General features: G+C 45.5%; 1 protein-coding gene across 3 annotated transcripts in view; it reads left to right on the forward strand.

The window, feature by feature from the left end:
* The window catches only part of FBXO31 (F-box protein 31), a 30415-nt gene that overhangs the window by 3478 nt on the left and 7365 nt on the right, over nucleotides 1-19572 (forward strand). The window contains exons 2-9 of one of the 3 annotated variants that reach the window (XM_061594531.1): nucleotides 5571-5642; nucleotides 6575-6661; nucleotides 12355-12431; nucleotides 13539-13706; nucleotides 13865-13939; nucleotides 16076-16185; nucleotides 17804-17957; nucleotides 18744-19120. In XM_061594531.1, the coding sequence (XP_061450515.1) occupies nucleotides 5571-5642; nucleotides 6575-6661; nucleotides 12355-12431; nucleotides 13539-13706; nucleotides 13865-13939; nucleotides 16076-16185; nucleotides 17804-17957; nucleotides 18744-19120 (1120 nt within the window). Of the gene's footprint in view, nucleotides 1-5570; nucleotides 5643-6452; nucleotides 6662-12354; nucleotides 12432-13538; nucleotides 13707-13864; nucleotides 13940-16075; nucleotides 16186-17803; nucleotides 17958-18743; nucleotides 19121-19572 lie in introns of those variants that run through there. The other 2 variants (XM_061594533.1, XM_061594532.1) reach the window with 2 other exon arrangements.

The following is a 19572-nucleotide window of genomic DNA, read 5'->3' on the forward strand; positions in this document are numbered from 1 at the left end:
GTAATGACCAAGGCTGAAGGGGAACTGTAACAAATGGTGTCAGCGGTGAAGAGAATAACAATACCAGTATTCAGAGTCTCTGGGAATACTAGTATTAAGACGTGACTGGTGGTTGCCTAGCAGGGGGATCTGTTGAGATCTGTGCTAGAGCGGGGAGAGAAACAATAAAAAAGGACAGTCCGGACTGGTGGAGTCCCTGGTGGTGCCTAGTGACAGGCAGTAGCCACGCGCAGGTAGGAACCTGACAGGGAGAGCCAGGGAAGGACGCCTCACAGGCACCATTATATTCAATGGGGTCCCGCTTTACGGCGAAATCCGCTTTACGGAACCCGCCGTATAAGCGGGGCCCACCTGTATACATATAAAATTACAAACCAATTGCATAAAACTGGTCTGCACAACTGTGTCCCACCAAGCCAGGAACAGCTCAGCAGCTATGTACTGTGATTTGCTAGCTGCTTGACCATCTCTCCCAATCTTTATAATCTGAGACAGCAAACAATAGGCAATTGTTCAGCCTTCCATTGAGTTGCAAGTTGTGCAAGCCTGAGATAACTATGTATGTGTTAAAGGGTCCATCCCATCAGCTTTTTTAATAAGATGATTATCTACCAATCTTAGCCTAATATTTGAGTGAGCATGAACAATCCAGGCATGGAGGAATCCCTTAATAGCTCCAGTACCTCAATTTCCTCAAATGGATGGTTGGGATGAAGAGTGCTGCTATCCTTAACAATCGAAGGGCAAATACCTGCGACATACGACCACCAAGATGACATTCAGAGTGCAAGGAATGAGGTGAAGGTTGTGGTGTAAAGGATGCATTGAATATTGATGGCAGGTATCATCCATCCATCCTACGCCCATGCTGCTAAATTGGGAACCCCAATCACAGTACATTGCAGATGCTTAGGGGAGTACCTGCCTGTTGCAACCAGCGCTCTATTGTACATTTCCTAGCAAAGTCACAGCCTACAATGCACATTCCATTCCTCTTCTGTGTTGCAAATGGATTCATGCCCTGTGGTCCATTAGTGAGGGCCCAGACCAGCTGTATCTGCTGCCAGCTTATGAAGTAATGCATTTTGGCCCTGCCAAAGAGAACGTTGGGGTTGGACATCTGAGTGCAGCAAGCAACTGCATTTGGGTGAGCTGGAGTCATCTGGGTGCATTAAGGATGCCGTCTGCGGCAGCAAGGGCTAACTTCTAATTTGTGTGGTGGCTTCATCTGAGGACAAGCCGCATTGACTCATCCTTGTGGATAGGCTTGGAACACACTTTAAATGGATTCTGCATCATGTTGCCCCAGCCTGCTGCATTCTTCCTTGCCTGGCATGATTTTGGATAAGTGCCATCTTAGTCTTGTCGCAGTTATTGTCGGTGTGTCCTTCTTTCTCTAAAAATCCCTGTCTGTGAGTCTCATAGCTTGCTTTACTGAACAACAGTTACTGGGGAAAATAGAGGGGCAGTGTCTCTCCCTATGTTCTTGAATGTCATGGTCTCCTCAGTACTCTGAACTGGGTAGAAAGCTCTGTTCTTCTGAAGACTCTTCTGCAGTTGGGATATTCTGGGTCACCTAATTCTAATATAACCCCTACCATAAATCAGGTTATCTGCATCTCCAAGGATTTCACCGTATCTTCCCAAGGCAGATTGTGATATGACAGCCTGCTTGGATAAAGTTAGAAGAAATGCAAACAAAACCATAACCTAATGTCTGGTCAAATGTGGTTTGTCCTATCCTTGGTGGATACAGGGTACTGTTTTCTTCTTCCTGAAATCCTTTAAAATATTCCCATTTAATAGTCTCTCAGTTTTTTAGGACTAAATCAACCCTTTTCTTGTATGAGAAAGCCTTGGGTTGGGGTCATTGCATACTTTTCCCAACAGAGAGATTTACTGAAGAAAGTAGGAAACCATTGCCTGGCAGATCCAAACCACAGGAACAGCTGGAGAGTGTTGATACTGCACAGTTGTTGTTTTCCTTTCCTTTTTTTAACTTCTGATTTGGGTTGATGTCTGAGCTGGGATGCCAGGCTGCGGGATAACAAGTTTTGGGTTACTGGTGTGTAAGCTGCTGGAGACAGATAAGACAGTTGCTGTCTTGCGTAGTGCTTGTTTGTTTATTTTCCATTTAAGGAGCACATCTTGGATTTTGAGATGGCCAAACTGATTATACAGGGACTGTAATGTGACCATCTTCACATCCATTCAATACAGCATTTTGCATTGCTAATGCAAGTCCTTTTATAGTAGCAATATGTCAGAGTTAGTCTAATTCTGCTTCTAATGAACTTCTGGAAATGCACTACAGAATCCAGTTCATGCCGGCAACACTGTCTCTGAAGCCCTCTAATTGCCTTGCAGGTGATTGGTGTGAATGATTATTTATGTAGTGCGGTTTGCAGTTAAAAGTATTGGCACAGAAATGCTGATGAGTGGACCTCATAAGAACATAAGAAGAGCCTGCTGGATCAGGCCAGTGGCCCATCTAGTCCAGCATCCTGTTCTCACAGTGGCCAACCAGGTGCCTGGGGGAAGCCCGCAAGCAGGACCCGAGTGCAAGAACACTCTCCCCTCCTGAGGCTTCCGGCAACTGGTTTTCAGAAGCATGCTGCCTCTGACTAGGGTGGCACAGCACAGCCATCACGGCTAGTAGCCATTGATAGCCCTGTCCTCCATGAATTTGTCTAATCTTCTTTTAAAGCCATCCAAGCTGGTGGCCATTACTGCATCTTGTGGGAGCAAATTCCATAGTTTAACTATGCGCTGAGTAAAGAAGTACTTCCTTTTGTCTGTCCTGAATCTTCCAACATTCAGCTTCTTTGAATGTCCACGAGTTCTAGTATTATGAGAGAGGGAGAAGAACTTTTCTCTATCCACTTTCTCAATGCCATGCATAATTTTATACACTTCTATCATGTCTCCTCTGACCCACCTTTTCTCTAAACTAAAAAGCCCCAAATGCTGCAACCTTTCCTCGTAAGGGAGTCGCTCCATCCCCTTGATCATTCTGGTTGCCCTCTTCTGAACCTTTTCCAACTCTATAATATCCTTTTTGAGATGAGGCGACCAGAACCGTACACAGTATTCCAAATGCGGCCGCACCATAGATTTATACAACGGCATTATGATATCGGCTGTTTTATTTTCAATACCTTTCCTAATTATTGCTAGCATGGAATTTGCCTTTTTCACAGCTGCCGCACACTGGGTCGACATTTTCATTGTGCTGTCCACTACAACCCCGAGGTCTCTCTCCTGGTCGGTCACCGCCAGTTCAGACCCCATGAGCGTATATGTGAAATTAAGATTTTTTGCTCCAATATGCATAATTTTACACTTGTTTATATTGAATTGCATTTGCCATTTTTCCGCCCATTCACTCAGTTTGGAGAGGTCTTTTTGGAGCTCTTCGCAATCCCTTTTTGTTTTAACAACCCTGAACAATTTAGTGTCGTCAGCAAACTTGCCCACTTCACTGCTCACTCCTAATTCTAGGTCATTAATGAACAAGTTGAAAAGTACAGGTCCCAATACCGATCCTTGAGGGACTCCACTTTCTACAGCCCTCCATTGGGAGAACTGTCCATTTATTCCTACTCTCTGCTTTCTGCTTCTGAACCAATTCCTTATCCACAAGAGGACCTCTCCTCTTATTCCATGACGGCTAAACTTCCTCAGAAGTCTTTGGTGAGGTACCTTGTCAAACGCTTTTTGAAAGTCTAAGTATACTATGTCCACTCATCACATTTGGAGTGTTCTGGCATCATATTATGGCCTCATTTTGCCCTCACGTTCCTCAGAGGACTTTTTAAGTTATGATTTATTTATTAAATTTATATCCTGCGCTTCCTTCCAGTAGGAGCCCAGGGTGGCAAACAAAAACACTAAAAACATCTTAAAAACATTTTAAAACAAAACATCTTTAAAACATATTAAAACATCTTTAAAAACAGCTTTTCAAAACAAACATCAACTTTGTGCTGGTCTCATTGATGTGAATGGCAAACTTTATGCTGCTTTCTCTTGGTCTGATTCTTGTGTTCCTTCTGGCAAATCGGTTAGGAAGTCTTGAACACAGTGGAACAAATTTTGGAAAAGAGCAAAGAGAAAATCTTGTATCAGACCAATAGGTTGTTGCAAACAAACTGCAGTGAAGTTTGCACGCTTGTCAGGCTGGAAGGCGGAAAGTAACCTCAGATCTGGAAATAAATTGTATTCCTCCTCGCTAGTGCCCAGAAACCTTGCTACAACCTGTATCCAGATCTAAAAGAGTTTCCCCACCTTCCCAAAGCAGAGTAGTGTCTGAAAGCCTGTATGCAGTGCTATAGTTCTCTTTAAAATAGCGAGTGAAGATCTCTTAGATCCACATGCCGATAAATACTTGCTTTGCTGTATGTTGAAACGGCACTACAAGTCAGAGGCTGTAAGAACTAATTTAGAATTTGGCAAACTGCAGTGAGTCTCCTCCGGCCCTGGTATTTCTGGATGATCTTTGTGTCAGATGATTCTTCAGTGTCTGATGTCTGGCAGGTGCTGAAAGCGTGAAGCTGCAGTTTAAATCTCTAGAGAGCTGGTCTGGTTTTAACTAGTACATCTAAGGCCTGGAACAAACACAGCATGTGCCTCTCTTGGTTTGATGTGGTTTGAGTTTGGGTGCCTTCTGTTTTGTCATTTATTTCCTCTCCCAGTCCCCACAGTGGATGTAGCAGTTTTGTAAATTGATCTGTTGGCTAACTTCTGCAAATTGTTTTTCTTTTTCAAAATTGCAGCAAAAGCCATCTCTCTCTCTGTGTGTGTGTGTGTGTATGTGTGTTTATATTTGGAAACTTCCAGCGGTACACAATGAGAGGGCCATTGCAATGGATTGGCAAGAACAAGGGAGCAGGCTGCACTCTGTCCATGTTCCAAAGCAGTCAGGGGTCTTTCATTCCTGGGGATTGGTGGGGACACATGCTGCTGGGTGCTTAGAATTTTGATACTGGCAACTAGAAATGTGATTTCCCCAGCCCTGTTTAAATTTACAGTCAAATGCAGGCTGCCACGGTTTGTTCCCTAGCAAGTCAGCTGCAGCTCAGTAGCCCCGTGTTCTGGCCTGCCAAATGCTTGACAGTCTCTGATCTTCTGCTTCCTTTCTGCTTGTTTTTTGCAAATCTAGGCAAGGACAAAACCAAGACATCTTTGAGTCCCACGGCTAGCTGCAAGTCACAACTTGTACAGACCTGGTCTGCAGCATTTGTTTTTTAACTGTGCATTTTGACAGACATGTCATCAATGTCATTTTACAGCAGAAATGGAAGCTGAATAACCCCAAAACTTTTGAAAGTTGAATTTATGTTCTGGACTTAAAACAACAAATATGACTGACACATGGAAATGATGGGCTTTGTGTTTCGTGTTGGGACTGAATTCTAGAGCTGATGGGAGGCCTTTGTCAGCGTGTTTAAACCAAGCCAAGAAACTGGCAGGTGTTTTAAGTGGAAGTCCCAAAGATTCTAATGAAAAAGGCAACTTTTTTGTCTCTGGAGAGCAAATGACATCCCCTGATCTTCTCTATTTAATTGCAGAATATGGCGTCTGTGAGAACCTGCGAAAGTTGGAGATCACCGGAGTGTCCTGTCAAGATGTATATGCCAAACGTAAGTGGAAATCACTTGTGTTTCTTTTGGTGCCATTCTGAATCCTTAATTTAAGTGACTCAAGAGTCTCAAACAGACTAGAGCTGTGAGTCAATAGCCATAACTCTCTTATCTGTAAAGCCATATTGGGCTTAATGCCTTTATTAGCACTTATGTGCGCTCTAGAAATGTCAAGAACTTTCCCTCTCTTCCCCATCTCTAAATGTAAAGGCATTTTAAAAAAGCATCAATGCTCCATGTGGCACTTTCGTATGTGAGCATTGTTTATGGTTAGCAGGTTTAGCAGCTGGTAACTGCTGACCCCCCATCCCCAACCCATTGGTACACAGGTCTGGTGGTTCTGGTAGGATTTTGAAGGGTCTTAGGACTTTGCCTTGAGAGTTTTGATGGACTTGAGGTTAAACTGGCAATCAGCCTTGGTTCTGAGACAATTCCACTGCGCATGCAAGTTCCCACTTTGCAAGCTGTGTTTTCATCATCCAGCCCTTCAAAAAGGTGGGATGCACCCCACCCCACCAGCAACCCATTCTGCTGGACTGCATACGTCTCTTTTATTTTAATCTGGAACTTGTACAGCTATCCCAGGCAAAAATATTATAGGGACATGTACTTAATTGACTGTCTGGAAGACAGACTTATGACACTTATGTGGCTTAGCTGGCAGTGTCATCTGAAGGAATCAAGGTGATCAATACATGAGTTGAAGTTTGCTGATGTAAAGGGAAGTCCTTACTTTTAAAATATTTCCCCCGATTCCAGAAAATTACAACCCCCACCCAAAGGAACCACCACTCATGACCCTTATTTCAGAACAAAGCTGCTCCCACCCACCCCCATCTGTGACCCAAGACTGAAGAAACTGGTGCGGTGGTAAGAAGGAATGGTAAAAGGAGAGCCAGACTTCTCATACTCGCCCTGCTGTGTCTGCTCAGGTATAAACCCACGAGTGAAGTCGGGGCGTTTTATGAAAATCCTTCCCGACTACGAGCACATGGAATACAGAGATGTTTACACCTGCCGTATGTACCTTCTGTTGGCAAATGCTTTCTGCACTGTGTTAGCATGAAGTGTGCCTGCCTGACCACGTAGCTGGCAAACTAAGCTTCCCAGGGCCATTTTTGGGGTTGGATATGTCTTCGGAAAACATCAGATGCCAAATCGAGCAGATGGGCTATAACTGAGGCTAGATGCACACTTATTGTTGTGCGAGTTACAGTGCATCTCCATTTCTTTTCTGAAAATGGGGCACCAGACACTAGTCAGATTCTGCCCCTTTTTACTCTAAAACTCTGATTGGATCAGCTTGAATGCATTGGTTTTTTAATTCAGCTTCAGGCAAATTTCGCAATTGATTGGTAGATCAACCCATTTGTCTTCCAGGTGTGGCCAATAGAAACACTTTGCTGCAGGCTCAGGCAGAGACAGTGACTGGCCCAACATTTTGCTGTGGGCAGTCCTGAAAGGTCTGAAGTTAGCAGTGTGGGAAGGGAGGTTGCGCACCAGGACAATCAGATGCTGCGGCACCCCCATTTCTTTGAAAGCATTCCATAGTTTTTCATGATCTACACAATCAAAGGCTTTGCTGTAATCTATAAAGCACAGCGTGATTTCCTTCTGAAATTCCTTGGTCCGTTCCATTATCCAGTGCATGTTTGCAATATGATCTCTGGTGCTTCTTCCCTTTCTAAATCCAGCTTGGACGTCTGGCACTTCTCACTCCATATATGGTAAGAGCCTTTGTTGTAGAATCTTGAGCATTACTTTACTTGCCTGGGATGTTAAGGCAATAGTTCGATAATTACTGCATTCCCTGGGATCCCCTTTCTTTGGAACTGGGATGTATATTGAAAACTTCCAGTCTGTGGACCATTGTTTAGCTTTCCATAGTTGTTGACAAATGTTTGTCAAAATTTGGACAGATTCAGTTTCAGTAACTTGTAGCAACTCTGTTGGTATGCCATCTGTTCCTGGTGATTTGTTTCTTCCAAGTATTTTAAGAGCAGCTTTTACCTCACATTCTAAAAGTTCTGGTTCTTCATCATATAGTTCCTCCATGAGTGAATGTGTCATCCTGGCATCTTTTTTATAGAGTTCTTCAGTGTATTGCTTCCATCTTACTTTTATTTCATCTTGGTCAGTCAGTGTGTTTCCCTGTTGATCCTTCAACATCCCTACCCTTGGTTTAAATTTCCTTTTATTTTCTCTAATCTTTTAGAATAGGGCTCTTGTTCTACCCTTTTTGTTGTCCTCTTTTATTTCTATACAATAACTATTGTAATAGTTTTCTTTGTCCCTACGCACTAGTCATTGTACAGTTGCATTTAGGGTTCTGACCGTGTTTGTGTCTCCTTTTGCTTCTGATTCCTTCTCTCTTTAATCATTTTAAGAGTTTCTTCAGTCATCCATTGAGGCCTTTCTCTCTTTTTAACTAGAGATGTGCCTTTTTGCATTCTTCCCTGATAATGTCTCTGACTTCAATCCATAGTTCTTCTGGTTCTCTGTCAACTAAGTTTAAAGCCTCAAATCTGTTCCTTATTTGATCTTTATATTATTCTGTGATGTTATTTAAATTGTATTTTGGCATTATGATTGCTTTGTTCTTCTTCTTTAGCTTTACTCTGATTTTTGATACAACCAGTTCATGATCTGTACCATGGTCTGCTCCTGGTCTTGTTTTTGCAGAAAGTATGGAACTTCTCCATCTTCTGTTACCAGTTATGTAATTAATTTGATTCCTATATTGACCATTTGGTGATGTCCACATGTACAGTCATCTTTTCGGTTGCTCAAAAAATATGTTTGTGAGAAACCGATTATTGGCTTCAAATAATTCGATAAGTCTTTCTCCTGCTTCATTTCTATCTCCTAAGCCCCATTTTCCCACTATTCCTAGTTCTTCTCTGTTCCCTACTCTTGCATTCCAGTCTCCCATGATTATCAGCACATCTTGTTTTGGTGTGTGATCAATTTCTTCCTGTACTTCTGTGTAAAATCTCTCCAATTCCTCCTCTTCTGCGTTTGCCATTGGAGCGTAGAATTCGATGATGGTTGTGTTAATAGGTTTCCCATTGAATCTCATTGATATAACTTGCTCAGACCTTGCATTATAGCTCTTAATTGTTTTTGCTGCATCACTTCTCACTAGTAAATAACCCTGTTTCTTCTTAATTTCTCATTTCCTGCATAAAATATTTCGTAGTTGCCTGATTGAAAATGTCCCATTCCCGTCCATTTTAATTCACTCACACCAAGTATTGTAACTTGCATTGCATGCAAAATGTCCCAGGTTCAATCCCTGGCATCTCCAGTAAAAAAAACAAAAGGAATGGGGTAATAGATGCTGGGGTGCCTCTGCCTGAGACAGCAGCCAGTCAGAGTGGATAATATTGGGCAAGATGAGGAGAGGGTTAAATCTGGTATGATTGGGTATGGGAGTTTGTAGCTATTCCACAGGTACAATGGGATTTTTACTTTGATGTATGCTAACTGCTTGTGTGGATGCTAGGAGCATAATTTGGAATGAGGCTTTTGTTTGTAGTTCTGTGCCTTCAAGTTGATTACGACTTATGGCGACCCTATGAATCAGTGACCTCCAAGAGTATCTGTCGTGAACCACCCTGTTCAGATCTTGTAAGTTCAGGTCTGTGGCTTCCTTTATGGAATCAATCCATCTCTTGTTTGGCCTTCCTCTTTTTCTGCTCCCTTCTGTTTTTCCCAGCATAATTGTCTTTTCTAGTGAATCATGTCTTCTCATTATGTATCCAAAGTATGATAACCTCAGTTTCATCATTTTAGCTTCTAGTGACAGTTCTGGTTTAATTTGTTCTAACACCCAATTATTGGTCTTTTTCGCAGTCCATGGTATCCGCAAAGCTCTCGTCCAACACCACATTTCAAATGAGTTGATTTTTCTCTTATCCACTTTTTTCACTGTCCAACTTCCACAGCCATACATAGAGGCTTTTGAGGGCCACTGATTTTGGCTTGATAGCCTCTGAACTGGACTGTGTAAAGCATTCTGCCTTAACGGGAACCTGTGGCAACCTTGTCTCCATTGGGGGCTTGAGAAGGAATAGAATGGATGAGCTTGAGGGCGCTATGGGCCTTTCTTTTGGTATTTCTCTGATTTACTTGGGTAGGTTTTTTTGCTTCTTTAAACGTGCGAAGGCTCACCCTCCATACCCCTGTCATATGGAGATGCCAACCCTGCTGACTCAGTGGCTCTGCAATTGCACTTCCTGCACGGAATTAGAATTGGGATTAGTCATTCTTCATGAATATAGGAAGCCACATTATACCAAGTCAGGCCATTCGTCCATCTAGCTCAGTGTCGTCTATCCTCATTGGCAGCGGTTACTTGAGGTTTCGGGGCTAGGGACGTTTCCAGCGCTACCTGGAGGTGAACCTGCAACCTTCTGTATCCAAAGCAGGGGCTCTGCTGTGACAGGCTTCAGCTGTTCTTCCTCAGGAGCCCTTTGCTTTTCAAGAGGGATGGCACAAGTTGGGCCCTGCCTTGATTTGACTAATGAACCTTCCAAAAGCTGGAGGCTTTTATTGTTAAACTGTTCTTCAGGCCTGGGAATCCCAAATGAAAATGGAAAGAAGTGCCCTGCCCAGGGAACTGCTGCTGTGTTGAAACAGAGTGGTGTTCATCAAAATCATGCCGATGTCACACCATTCATTTGAATGGTTTTGCTTTGAAACTGCACTCTCCACAGCTACAGCTGTCTGGAAGCCCCTGCCTGGATTCAGTTGCTTCTCATTCCTCCCTGACTTTGGGCCCAGCAGACCCAGATAACCCCTTTTAATTGCGTTCTGCTGTGGTTGGGAGCGTTTTAGTGGAGTGTCTCAAATGTGCAGGAGTGACTTTCATCATCAAAGAAGGAAGGAGGTCCTTAAATATCCTTTGCAACACCACCTCCCATTCAGGCAGGAGCCAGGGTCAGCCAGCGAACAACTGATGCTCCTTATGGAGAAGCAATGGCCCAGATGGGCACTGCCTTGCAGATGGGAGCCTGTTACAAGGCTTGGCTCTGGAAGAGGAAGCCATGTGGTGAGAGAGCAGTCTCTGCCTTCTTCTTTACTTTTTTTAAAAAGTGCTTTTTATTTTAGGTTGACTTCTCCCGTTCTCTCCCCCTGAAAGCCCTTCGGGGCTTTGGAGGGAGTACAGCCTGCAGACCCTTTGGAGTCACCAGGGAAGAGCCCATTTCCTCTCCCCACCCCCCTCAAATTTTGGTTTGCTGTACTGCTGTGCCTGACATGCAGGTCAGCTGCTGCAACAGGGCACATTCCAAGCACATTTCCACTCCCCACCCCCCAAAAAAAACTGGGAACTATAGTTTACCCTTCACATAGCTACAATTCCCAGCACCTTTAACAAACTATAGTTCCCAGAATTCTTTGAGAGGGGGAAACGTGCTTTGAGTATGCTTTATGAAATACTAATACATTTATATACTTTTGAAATGCAAAGCATTTCACACATATTATCTTGTCACCCTCACAACAAACCTGTAAGGTAGGCCTGTATTGTTATCTCCACATTGCAGAGCTTACCTTACTTCTGTTGGGAGAAGTAAGGCCTAAACTGTAGACTTCTGGATTTGGACCTCAGCTGTTTTGAGCTGCTGCCTGACACCACCTCTCTGCCTGTGGGGTTATTGTGAGAAAGCTGACCTGTGACTTCATGCACAGGGCTAGTGCTGATGCTCATCTTGGCTGTTCCAGAATTATGTCCACCTCTGCCCTGAGTGTTGTTTTCTGGCGTGTGGCAGACAAGGAATAAGCAGAGCTTTCATAGTCTGTTGCGAAGCATTGACTGTTCTAGAGCTCCCTCTTTGACTGAAGAAGGGCTGTGTATATTCTAGGCAAAATCTGGCATTGGAGACAGGATCCATAGTATGGAGAACCTGACACTTCTATTTAAAAAAAGAAAAGCAAAATTCTAGTCCCTCTTGCCATGTGGGTAATGCCTGGTGAAATGTCAGGAAGCCAGGGGAGTGCCTGAATATGGGCTGAAAAATGTGAGGTGGGAAATCCAGGACCAGAAAGCTTAAAAGCTGCTGTAGAGGAGAGGGGGCCCATTAGCTCGAGGCAGTGCTGCTGGAGGAGGGGGTGTTCCCCAATTAAACTGGCCGCAACTGCTGTTAGAGAAAAGACAGGTATCAGAATTTGCCCATCTCTTACACTGACGCATGCACCCCCCCAATGTTGTTAGCAGATTTTTGTGCGTGGAGGGGGAGGATTTTAATCAGGGAAAAACAAGGAGGAGAGTGTTGAGCAAATCCCCTTCCCACCACTGCTGACCTAAACCACTTTCTTCCCCCGGCTGCTTCTCAAGGTTTTTTGTTAGTTTAAATGACGAGCTCTGTCTGTGAGAGCCTCAGATTTCCATTGTTCCTGGAGGGGAGGCCTTGACTGTCCCGCAGTCCTTCTTCCTCCTCCCCGGGATTAGCAGAAGACGCAGAATAAATGATGCAAAAATGAGCAAACACAGATGCAAGGGGTGCTTTAATTTAATTTGCATGGTTCACGCAGGGCACTGAGTATTGGTTTCAGGATTTCTTGCCAAGCACCCACAGCCCAGCTTTCCTCTCCTTCCTATGCAGGGAAACTCTTTGACACACTCTGGGCTCCTCTGTTCTTCCAAGATCCCCCCCCAGCTTCCTGCCTGCCATCTTGTTATCTCCCTCTTTTTCCTCCCATTCTCTAGTGCTCCACCGATACCGGCACATTTTGGGACTCTGGCAGCCAGACATCGGACCGTATGGGGGGCTCTTGAACGTGGTGGTGAGTACAGAGGTTCCTGGATGTAGACATGGACCCCTGGATGTTGCATGTAAAGCACTCTGGGAGGCGCTTGGGGCTCTTTGGTGCTGCTTGAGGTGGGAGCTGACCTTTGTTCGTGTGCCGAAGGGAGTTGGGGCTCAGTTCAGGCTGAAGGGAGACACCAGAGGTGGCTTGAAGCGGTGCCTTTTGCATCTTCTCCTGCAGTGTTGAGCTTCAACATGTGTTAATAAGGGGTAGCAGTTCAGTGAATCATAAAAGGCCTGTGACAGTTAAGATGGGGCAAGGAGAGACAACATTTTTTGGCACAGGGGCGCAGGTGGTGACCCAACCAAGCATTCAAGTGAGGCAGTCGCAGCAGTGCCAGAGACAAGCAGAGCTGACCCAATGGACATAATCCAGAGGCATTCTCCTGCACAAACTCCCCTGAAATGAACAGCAGTGTTTTCATTTGTTTTAATGAGGCCAGTGGAAGAGAACCTTCCTGTGAATTGTGCTCCACATTAGTTAGTGGAAAAGGGAAGGTACCATTTAGAATAGATTTTCTGCCTTGGGCGGGCGCCAAAATGCCTTTCCTTGGACTGGCTCTGGGAAAGGGAGAAGAAGGTGGCTGGTCCCTCTCCTGCAATGAAAAGGAAGCTGGGTGTTTGGTACTACTGACTGCCAGCTCTGGAATGGATCCTCCTCCTGCTGCTGCTGCTGCTGCTGCTGCTGCGAGAAAAGCTGCTGACTTGATATGCTTTCTTCTACCTAATTATTCCATCTAATCTTGGCATGCACAGACGTTCTCTCTCATCAGCACAGCTGCTCTCTAGAGCTTAAAGATTCAGGCCAGGGGAGTGGCAGTTTGGTTTTCAGGAAGAACTGAGAACTCAAAAGCTGTATAAAATAAGTTCCCCTTCCTCTTGGGTGAGATGTGCTGTGAGTAGCCAGCTGAGCAGGAGCAGTATTGCTGCAAGGCAGCTATCCAGCTCTAGATAGGGATAACCCTGACCAAAGGCCCAGAAAGCATTGGGGCAGAGCTGCCATCTTGAAAACAAGCTCTGTTCAGGGTGCAACAGCGGCTGAAAGGCAAGCAGATTTTGACTCTCCTTATTTTGCCTGTGACAGGTAGATGGCTTGTTCATCATTGGCTGGATGTACTTGCCCCCTCACGATCCTCATGTGGATGACCCAATGAGATTCAAGCCCCTTTTCAGGATTCACTTAATGGAGAGAAAGAGTGCCACAGTTGAGTGCATGTATGGCCACAAGGGACCCCACAGCGGGCATATTCAGGTGAGCTACCTGTCCAGGCTGCCACAGATGCTGAAGGAACACTTGTCTTCTAAGGTTTTCTGTGCCCTGGTTGTTTTGAGTCAGTGTGTCAATTTGAGGCTCTGTCCATGACGATTTATGGCTTGTAACTCCTGCTCTTGCTTTTTCAACATGTACAGATTGTAAAAAAGGATGAGTTTTCCACAAAGTGCAACCAGACAGATCACCACCGAATGTCAGGAGGAAGGCAAGAGGTAAGCCCTGCCCAGGGAAGAAACTGCCATGTCCAGGCATAGCCTGGGCCACTTTCCAGCCCATTTTCCTGTTGTGTTCTTGGATAAGCATGACTGATACCATCACTAAAAACCAGGCCGTTAGCACAGGTTACCAGCTATTAATCAGAGATAGGGCTGTTTTTATCATATGAGCTAACTTCTCATCATTGGGAAGCAAACTAGCTCACAGAATATTTTATTTAAATCCTTCCTGTGCGTTCCTTCCAAACTCTGTTTCAGGACCCTCGCCCACTCAGCCCTGTTCTTCTCCATGCCCAAAGTGCTGTCTTCCATTGCCTAGTGGAAAGGGGGGTGTCTGCTGGGATGGGCGACAGGCAGTACAGACGAACATTTTCAATGCCAGTCACGTCTAAAGGCCAGTCTCAGGGTAGAGACACGTGTGAAGCATGCTGGCTTCAGTTCGCCTCCACTTCTGACTTCTGAATGCGGGGACGCACGATGCCAGGCAGACCCCACCCCGTTTTACTCCAAAACCTCAGACATTGCAGCTCCAGTGCACTTTACCCTGAAGTCAGCTTTGCACAGACTTCAGAACTGATTAGCCGTCAGCCCCGTTGCCACTCCAGGTGTGTCCAATGAAAACGCTTTGCTGCAGGCTAGGGCAGACACGAGTGACTGGCCCAACGCTTTCCTAATCAGCAGTGAGGAAGGGCGACGTGCCCAGCCATGGGCAGAATTGTTTCTAAATGCAGCCAGAGAAAACAGCCTGCAACTAGTGTGTCTGCAGCCTTAGTGGGGGCAGGGGGGCTGTTCTCTGTACAGCTGGTCACCTGGGACGAGGGATTGAAGTTGCAGATCGCAATGCAGAGTTAACACTGAAATGCTGCTCCTGGTGCTGTGCTCTGGCAGGAAGACGCCTGACGACGAGCGGATCATTGTCAAGAAGCCAATAGGGCTGGGAACGGAGGCGGGGGGCAAGAAATCCTCTTCCACAGCTGAGTAATAACCGTGCTGTCTGTGGGAAGGCCACTAGGTGAAATTAGGCTTTCTGCATCCTCCAGCAGTTCAGTATGTATGTAATACAAAAGCAGCACCATGCCTGCTAAAAGCAGTTATTTTTTTCCTAAGTCCATCTCAAAACAAAGCCTTGAATTAAATCTTTGGAGATGCTTGAAAGAGATGGTTCATATGTGAGAGTGTAGGGGCTTCCAGGCAAGCCTTTTTTCAGTGTTTCTCTGTGCTTTTTAACTGAGAATCCACGTGATGGTGTCATCCTTTTGAAAGTACCCTGTGCTTGTTCCTACCCACCCCAAATGTGGAAAATCCAACACAAAAACCTGAGGTGTGTAAATTTGCACTTTCCCCTGCCAGGTTTCATTTGGTGTGTTTTTGACGTGGATAGTGATGTTCTTGGAGGTTGTTCTCTAACTACGGCTCTTCTGGTTGATCCTCAGCTGTTTGCACCTGAACCATTTTGTGTCGGTCCACCTTCATGGCCAGGCATGCTTTTACTGTTGTTTGCACATATATTGCTTCAGGCTTTCAGATGGAGAATGAAGACAAGTTCTTGCAGCTTGTTTTGTTTTTCTAATTGGAGTTTATCTGGAATTCTGGTATATCATTGCAACCAGCAGCCATAAGCAGCAGCTCCAACCTTTATTTAGGAGGCAGTTTGTGTGTGTCATTTTATGGAACATGCAGCTGTGTTTTTGAGTCACGTAATGCAAATTACTGTGCACATGCTTCAGCAGAAATCTTGCCTTTCACAGCAAACTGGACCCACTCCTTTTTTTTTTTTAAATGAAGGGCAATTAAAGTTTACAGTAGTATGGAGGATCCACTGTAGTTCCACAGTCAACAAACAATGGTCTTCAGGAGGGTTGCATCTGGAAGCACCTGGTGATTATACATGAAGGAGTGAAATCACCCTGCCTTTGGACCTGCAAACTGACCAACTTAAGTCATGACTTCCTCCGTTTGGAATTCTGGGAATTGTAGTCCATTGAGAGGGGAGGCTAAGAATGGGTGGACAGCTTGATGGACAGTAGAGGAATCTTGTCCAAATGTGCCCACACTTTCTGGCTAGAGGAATGGGTCCCTCCCAGGCAGTTGCAACTCATTGGCTTTGCTTCTCTCCTTTGGGTGCTGTTGTAGGAGTTCCGGACGTGGCTGCGGGAGGAGTGGGGGCGGACTCTGGAAGACATCTTCCACGAACACATGCAAGAACTCATCTTGATGAAGTTCATCTATACCAGTCAATATGAGTAAGGGTTGGGGAACAGGGACCCCTTCTTTTCCCCTGAACATTCTGCTGCTGCTACAGCTAAAAAGAGGGGGAAAGTCAAGATGCTGATTTTTTTGAACAAATTGCGCAGACCAACAATACTGTTATGCACCTTCCCAATCAATGAGTTGTTTGAAGAGGGAGGCGCCAACCAGGTTTGGTTTCCTTTGGCTTGAGAGAACACCAGACTGTGGGGCCTTTGTAACAGTTCTATTTCTGATGCTCTGCCTGCACCATCTCTGCGCAGGAGGGGTGGGGTGGGAAGACATCAGCAGACTTGGGAGAACTCCAGCTTTTGCCAAAGGACAGAATATCTGTGGGGGTCAACATATCCTGTGGATTTTTCTTTTCTTTTCTTGTGGTGATGGCTGTATATTTTTCTGGAGTCAATGTAGATCTTTTTCTGTAAAAATAAAGTTAATGAACAAGGGGAAAAAAGGATATCTGTAGGGGCAACCCCTCCCCAAGAGAACCCCGCGCCCACACAGCCCAGTGAGGACTGCGCATGCTGTGGAATTCTAACTATCTTTGTACCGAAGTGCTCCACGTGACAACATTTTGCTGCAGGTCCCCCTTTGCTGTCCTTACAAATATACAAGCAGAGCATGAATGCAGGTGAAGAGGCACTCCCACGGGACAGCTAATCTGCTGCCCCACGCCATTGTATCCAGTGCCCTGAACATAAGAACATCAGGAGAGCCTGCTGGATCAGGCCAGTGGCCCATCTAGTCCAGCATCCTGTTCGCACAGTGGCCAGCCAGATGCCCATTATGGGAAGCCCACAAGCAGGACCTGAGCGCAAGAGCACTCTCCCCTTCTGTGGGTACCAGCAACTGGTTTTCAGAAGCATAGTGCATCTGACTATGGTGGCAGAGCATAGTCATCATGGCTAGTAGCCATGGATAGCCTTATTCTCCATGAGAGAGGCTGTGCCTTCTAAAGGTGTTTTCAGTCATCTTAGAGCTCTCTCCCCTCCTCTCACCTTGTTCACACACATCTGCCCAATCCTTATTCCAGAGAATGGAGATGCCACCTTTCCAAACTTTTGATGAATGATTTAATCTTTCTTTCCAAGTACCTCATAGCCATTAGCTCCTGTCGGCTGCCTATTTGGGGCTGTTTATCAGAAAACTGCCTTACAAAACGCATTTAACTAGCAAAGCAGTCCAAAGCACCTTGAATAGACTTGTTTTTGCCAAATTCTGTTCCCCAGTTTCCAAAAGCTGTGGATGTCTTTGGCAAGGACTGGAATGGGGATGAAGAATGGGGATGAAGGGAAGGTATGATGCCATGACAGTGATCAATGGAGGTAGCTGAGGGAGATGGGGATGGGGACTAGGAAGCTGTTCCTATGGTGGGCTCGGAGGGGCAAAGGTCTGTTCACTACCCAGAGACTCACTCTTATGTGCTTCTAGTTTGCTCCCAGATCCTGCTCACTCCTTCTACACGCAAGAGCTCTAGAAACTTGATTTTGGAAGGATTGTATTAAAACATGAAAGCTGGCCTTGTCAGATGCCTTGTCACTGATTCTGATGTTGTAGCAAACTGGTTCTGCCTTACCTGCATTGTATCAATATGCAGCTATCTTTCTCTTTCAGCAACTGCTTGACGTACAGGCGCATCTGCCTCCCTCCACGTAGTCCAGATGATCTCATCCAGCCGGGCCTCTTCAAGGGGACATATGGGAGCCATGGCCTTGAAATAGTCATGCTCAGCTTCCATGGAAAAAAGGCCAAAGGAACAAAGATCACAGTGAGCATCCCGGTTTTCTGTGTTCAACTGTGTATTGCCATAAAGTTAGCGTGATAGACATGTCACTCCTGTTCCACGAAGCCCTTCTTTTCTGCCCACAATCGAGAAGATGGTGTAGAGAACAGCAAATGTAGGGCCATTCTTCTGGTGTGGAAATGTCTGTGAGAAAAAAACGCAAAATGTTTCAACCAGGAATCCTCCCTTCTGAGGTGGCAGTAAACGTGTCCAATTCGTATGCACGGCTAGGCAACTTGCTTGTGCATGCTCTTTCTTCTTTAGATTCGCTTGCAGAATCTGGAATTGTGTTCAGTTCTTCCTTGATTTGTTGTTATGTGCCTTCAAGTCAATTATGATTTATGGCGACCTATGAATCAGAAACCTCCAATAGCATCTGTCATGGACCACCCTGTTCAGATCTTGTAAGTTCAGGTCTGTGGCTTCCTGTATGGAGTCAATCCATCTCTTGTTTGGCCTTCCTCTTTTTCTATTCCCTTCTGTTTTTCCCAGCATTATTGTCTTTTCTAGTGAATCCTGTCTTCTCATTACGCATCCAAAGTATGATAAGCTCAGTTTCATCATTTTAGCTTCTACTGAAGGAAGATATAGACAAGGCAAGGCCATGGTGGCTCAGGTGGGGTTGTGTTCAGGATAAGGTTTTGGGAAAGGGTGCGAGAAGAAACTGGTGTAGTAAGGAAGAGGAGGCTGCTCAAGACTGGGTGTCACGGAGGCGGGGGTTGTTAACCTTCATACCAAAGTCATTCCTCTCTCTTTCCTTGCCATCTCCAGGGTGACCCTAACATCCCAGCAGGCCAGCAGACGGTGGAGATTGACCTGGCACATCCCATCCAGCTGCCTGATGTTGAAAACCTGCATGATTTCAGCGAACTCTCTCGCATTGTCCTGGAGGTGCAAGAGCAGGTGCGGCGGGAGCAGGAGGAGGAGGAAGGGGAAGGCCTCCCAGTGGAGCGCCAGCCGCAGGCCCAGGAAGAGGAGGAGGAGCAGCAGCAGCCGGGGCTCTCTCGGCAGGAAGGGGGCGGAACAGAAGGGCCCCCAGCTGAAGAGGGAGCAGCAGCCCAGGGCTCTCCACCAGCCTCATGCCCCTTTGTGCTGCCGGGCGGCATTGCGTCCAGGAATGAGGATTACCCTCGGACCTGCAGAGCATGGTAAATGCAGAGAGCAAAGGGTTGTGCTTCAAGGGGTGTGCGTGGGGGATGCGGAGCTAGTCGGCCGTGAATATGCCTTGGGCCATCATCTGGCCCAGCCTATATTTTGTCCGGTATTTGCTCCCAGGAAGCAAAATATGCCCCTTTTGTTTTCATTTATTTTAGCCACCTAATTAAAAAATATTCTCTCGGCAACAAGGAGCTCCTATGGTGTGCCAGGAGACAAGGCTGGGCTCTTCTTGGGTAGGGTATGTTGGCTGGGGCCCTTCTACTGTCTAGTATAATTCCCTTCTATTTTTATTATAATTTCTGTCTTCCCTTTGTAAAAATAAAAACATTCCAACTTATTTATAAGAGTATTTCTAAGCTGCCCAGTGCATAAAAAAATGAGGGTGTACAATAAAAACATTAAAACATCTTAAAATTACAATAACAGAAAATAACAAAGCAAC

The sequence above is a fragment of the Rhineura floridana genome, chromosome 13 (genome assembly GCF_030035675.1).
Source record: "Rhineura floridana isolate rRhiFlo1 chromosome 13, rRhiFlo1.hap2, whole genome shotgun sequence".
NCBI lineage: Eukaryota > Metazoa > Chordata > Lepidosauria > Squamata > Rhineuridae > Rhineura > Rhineura floridana.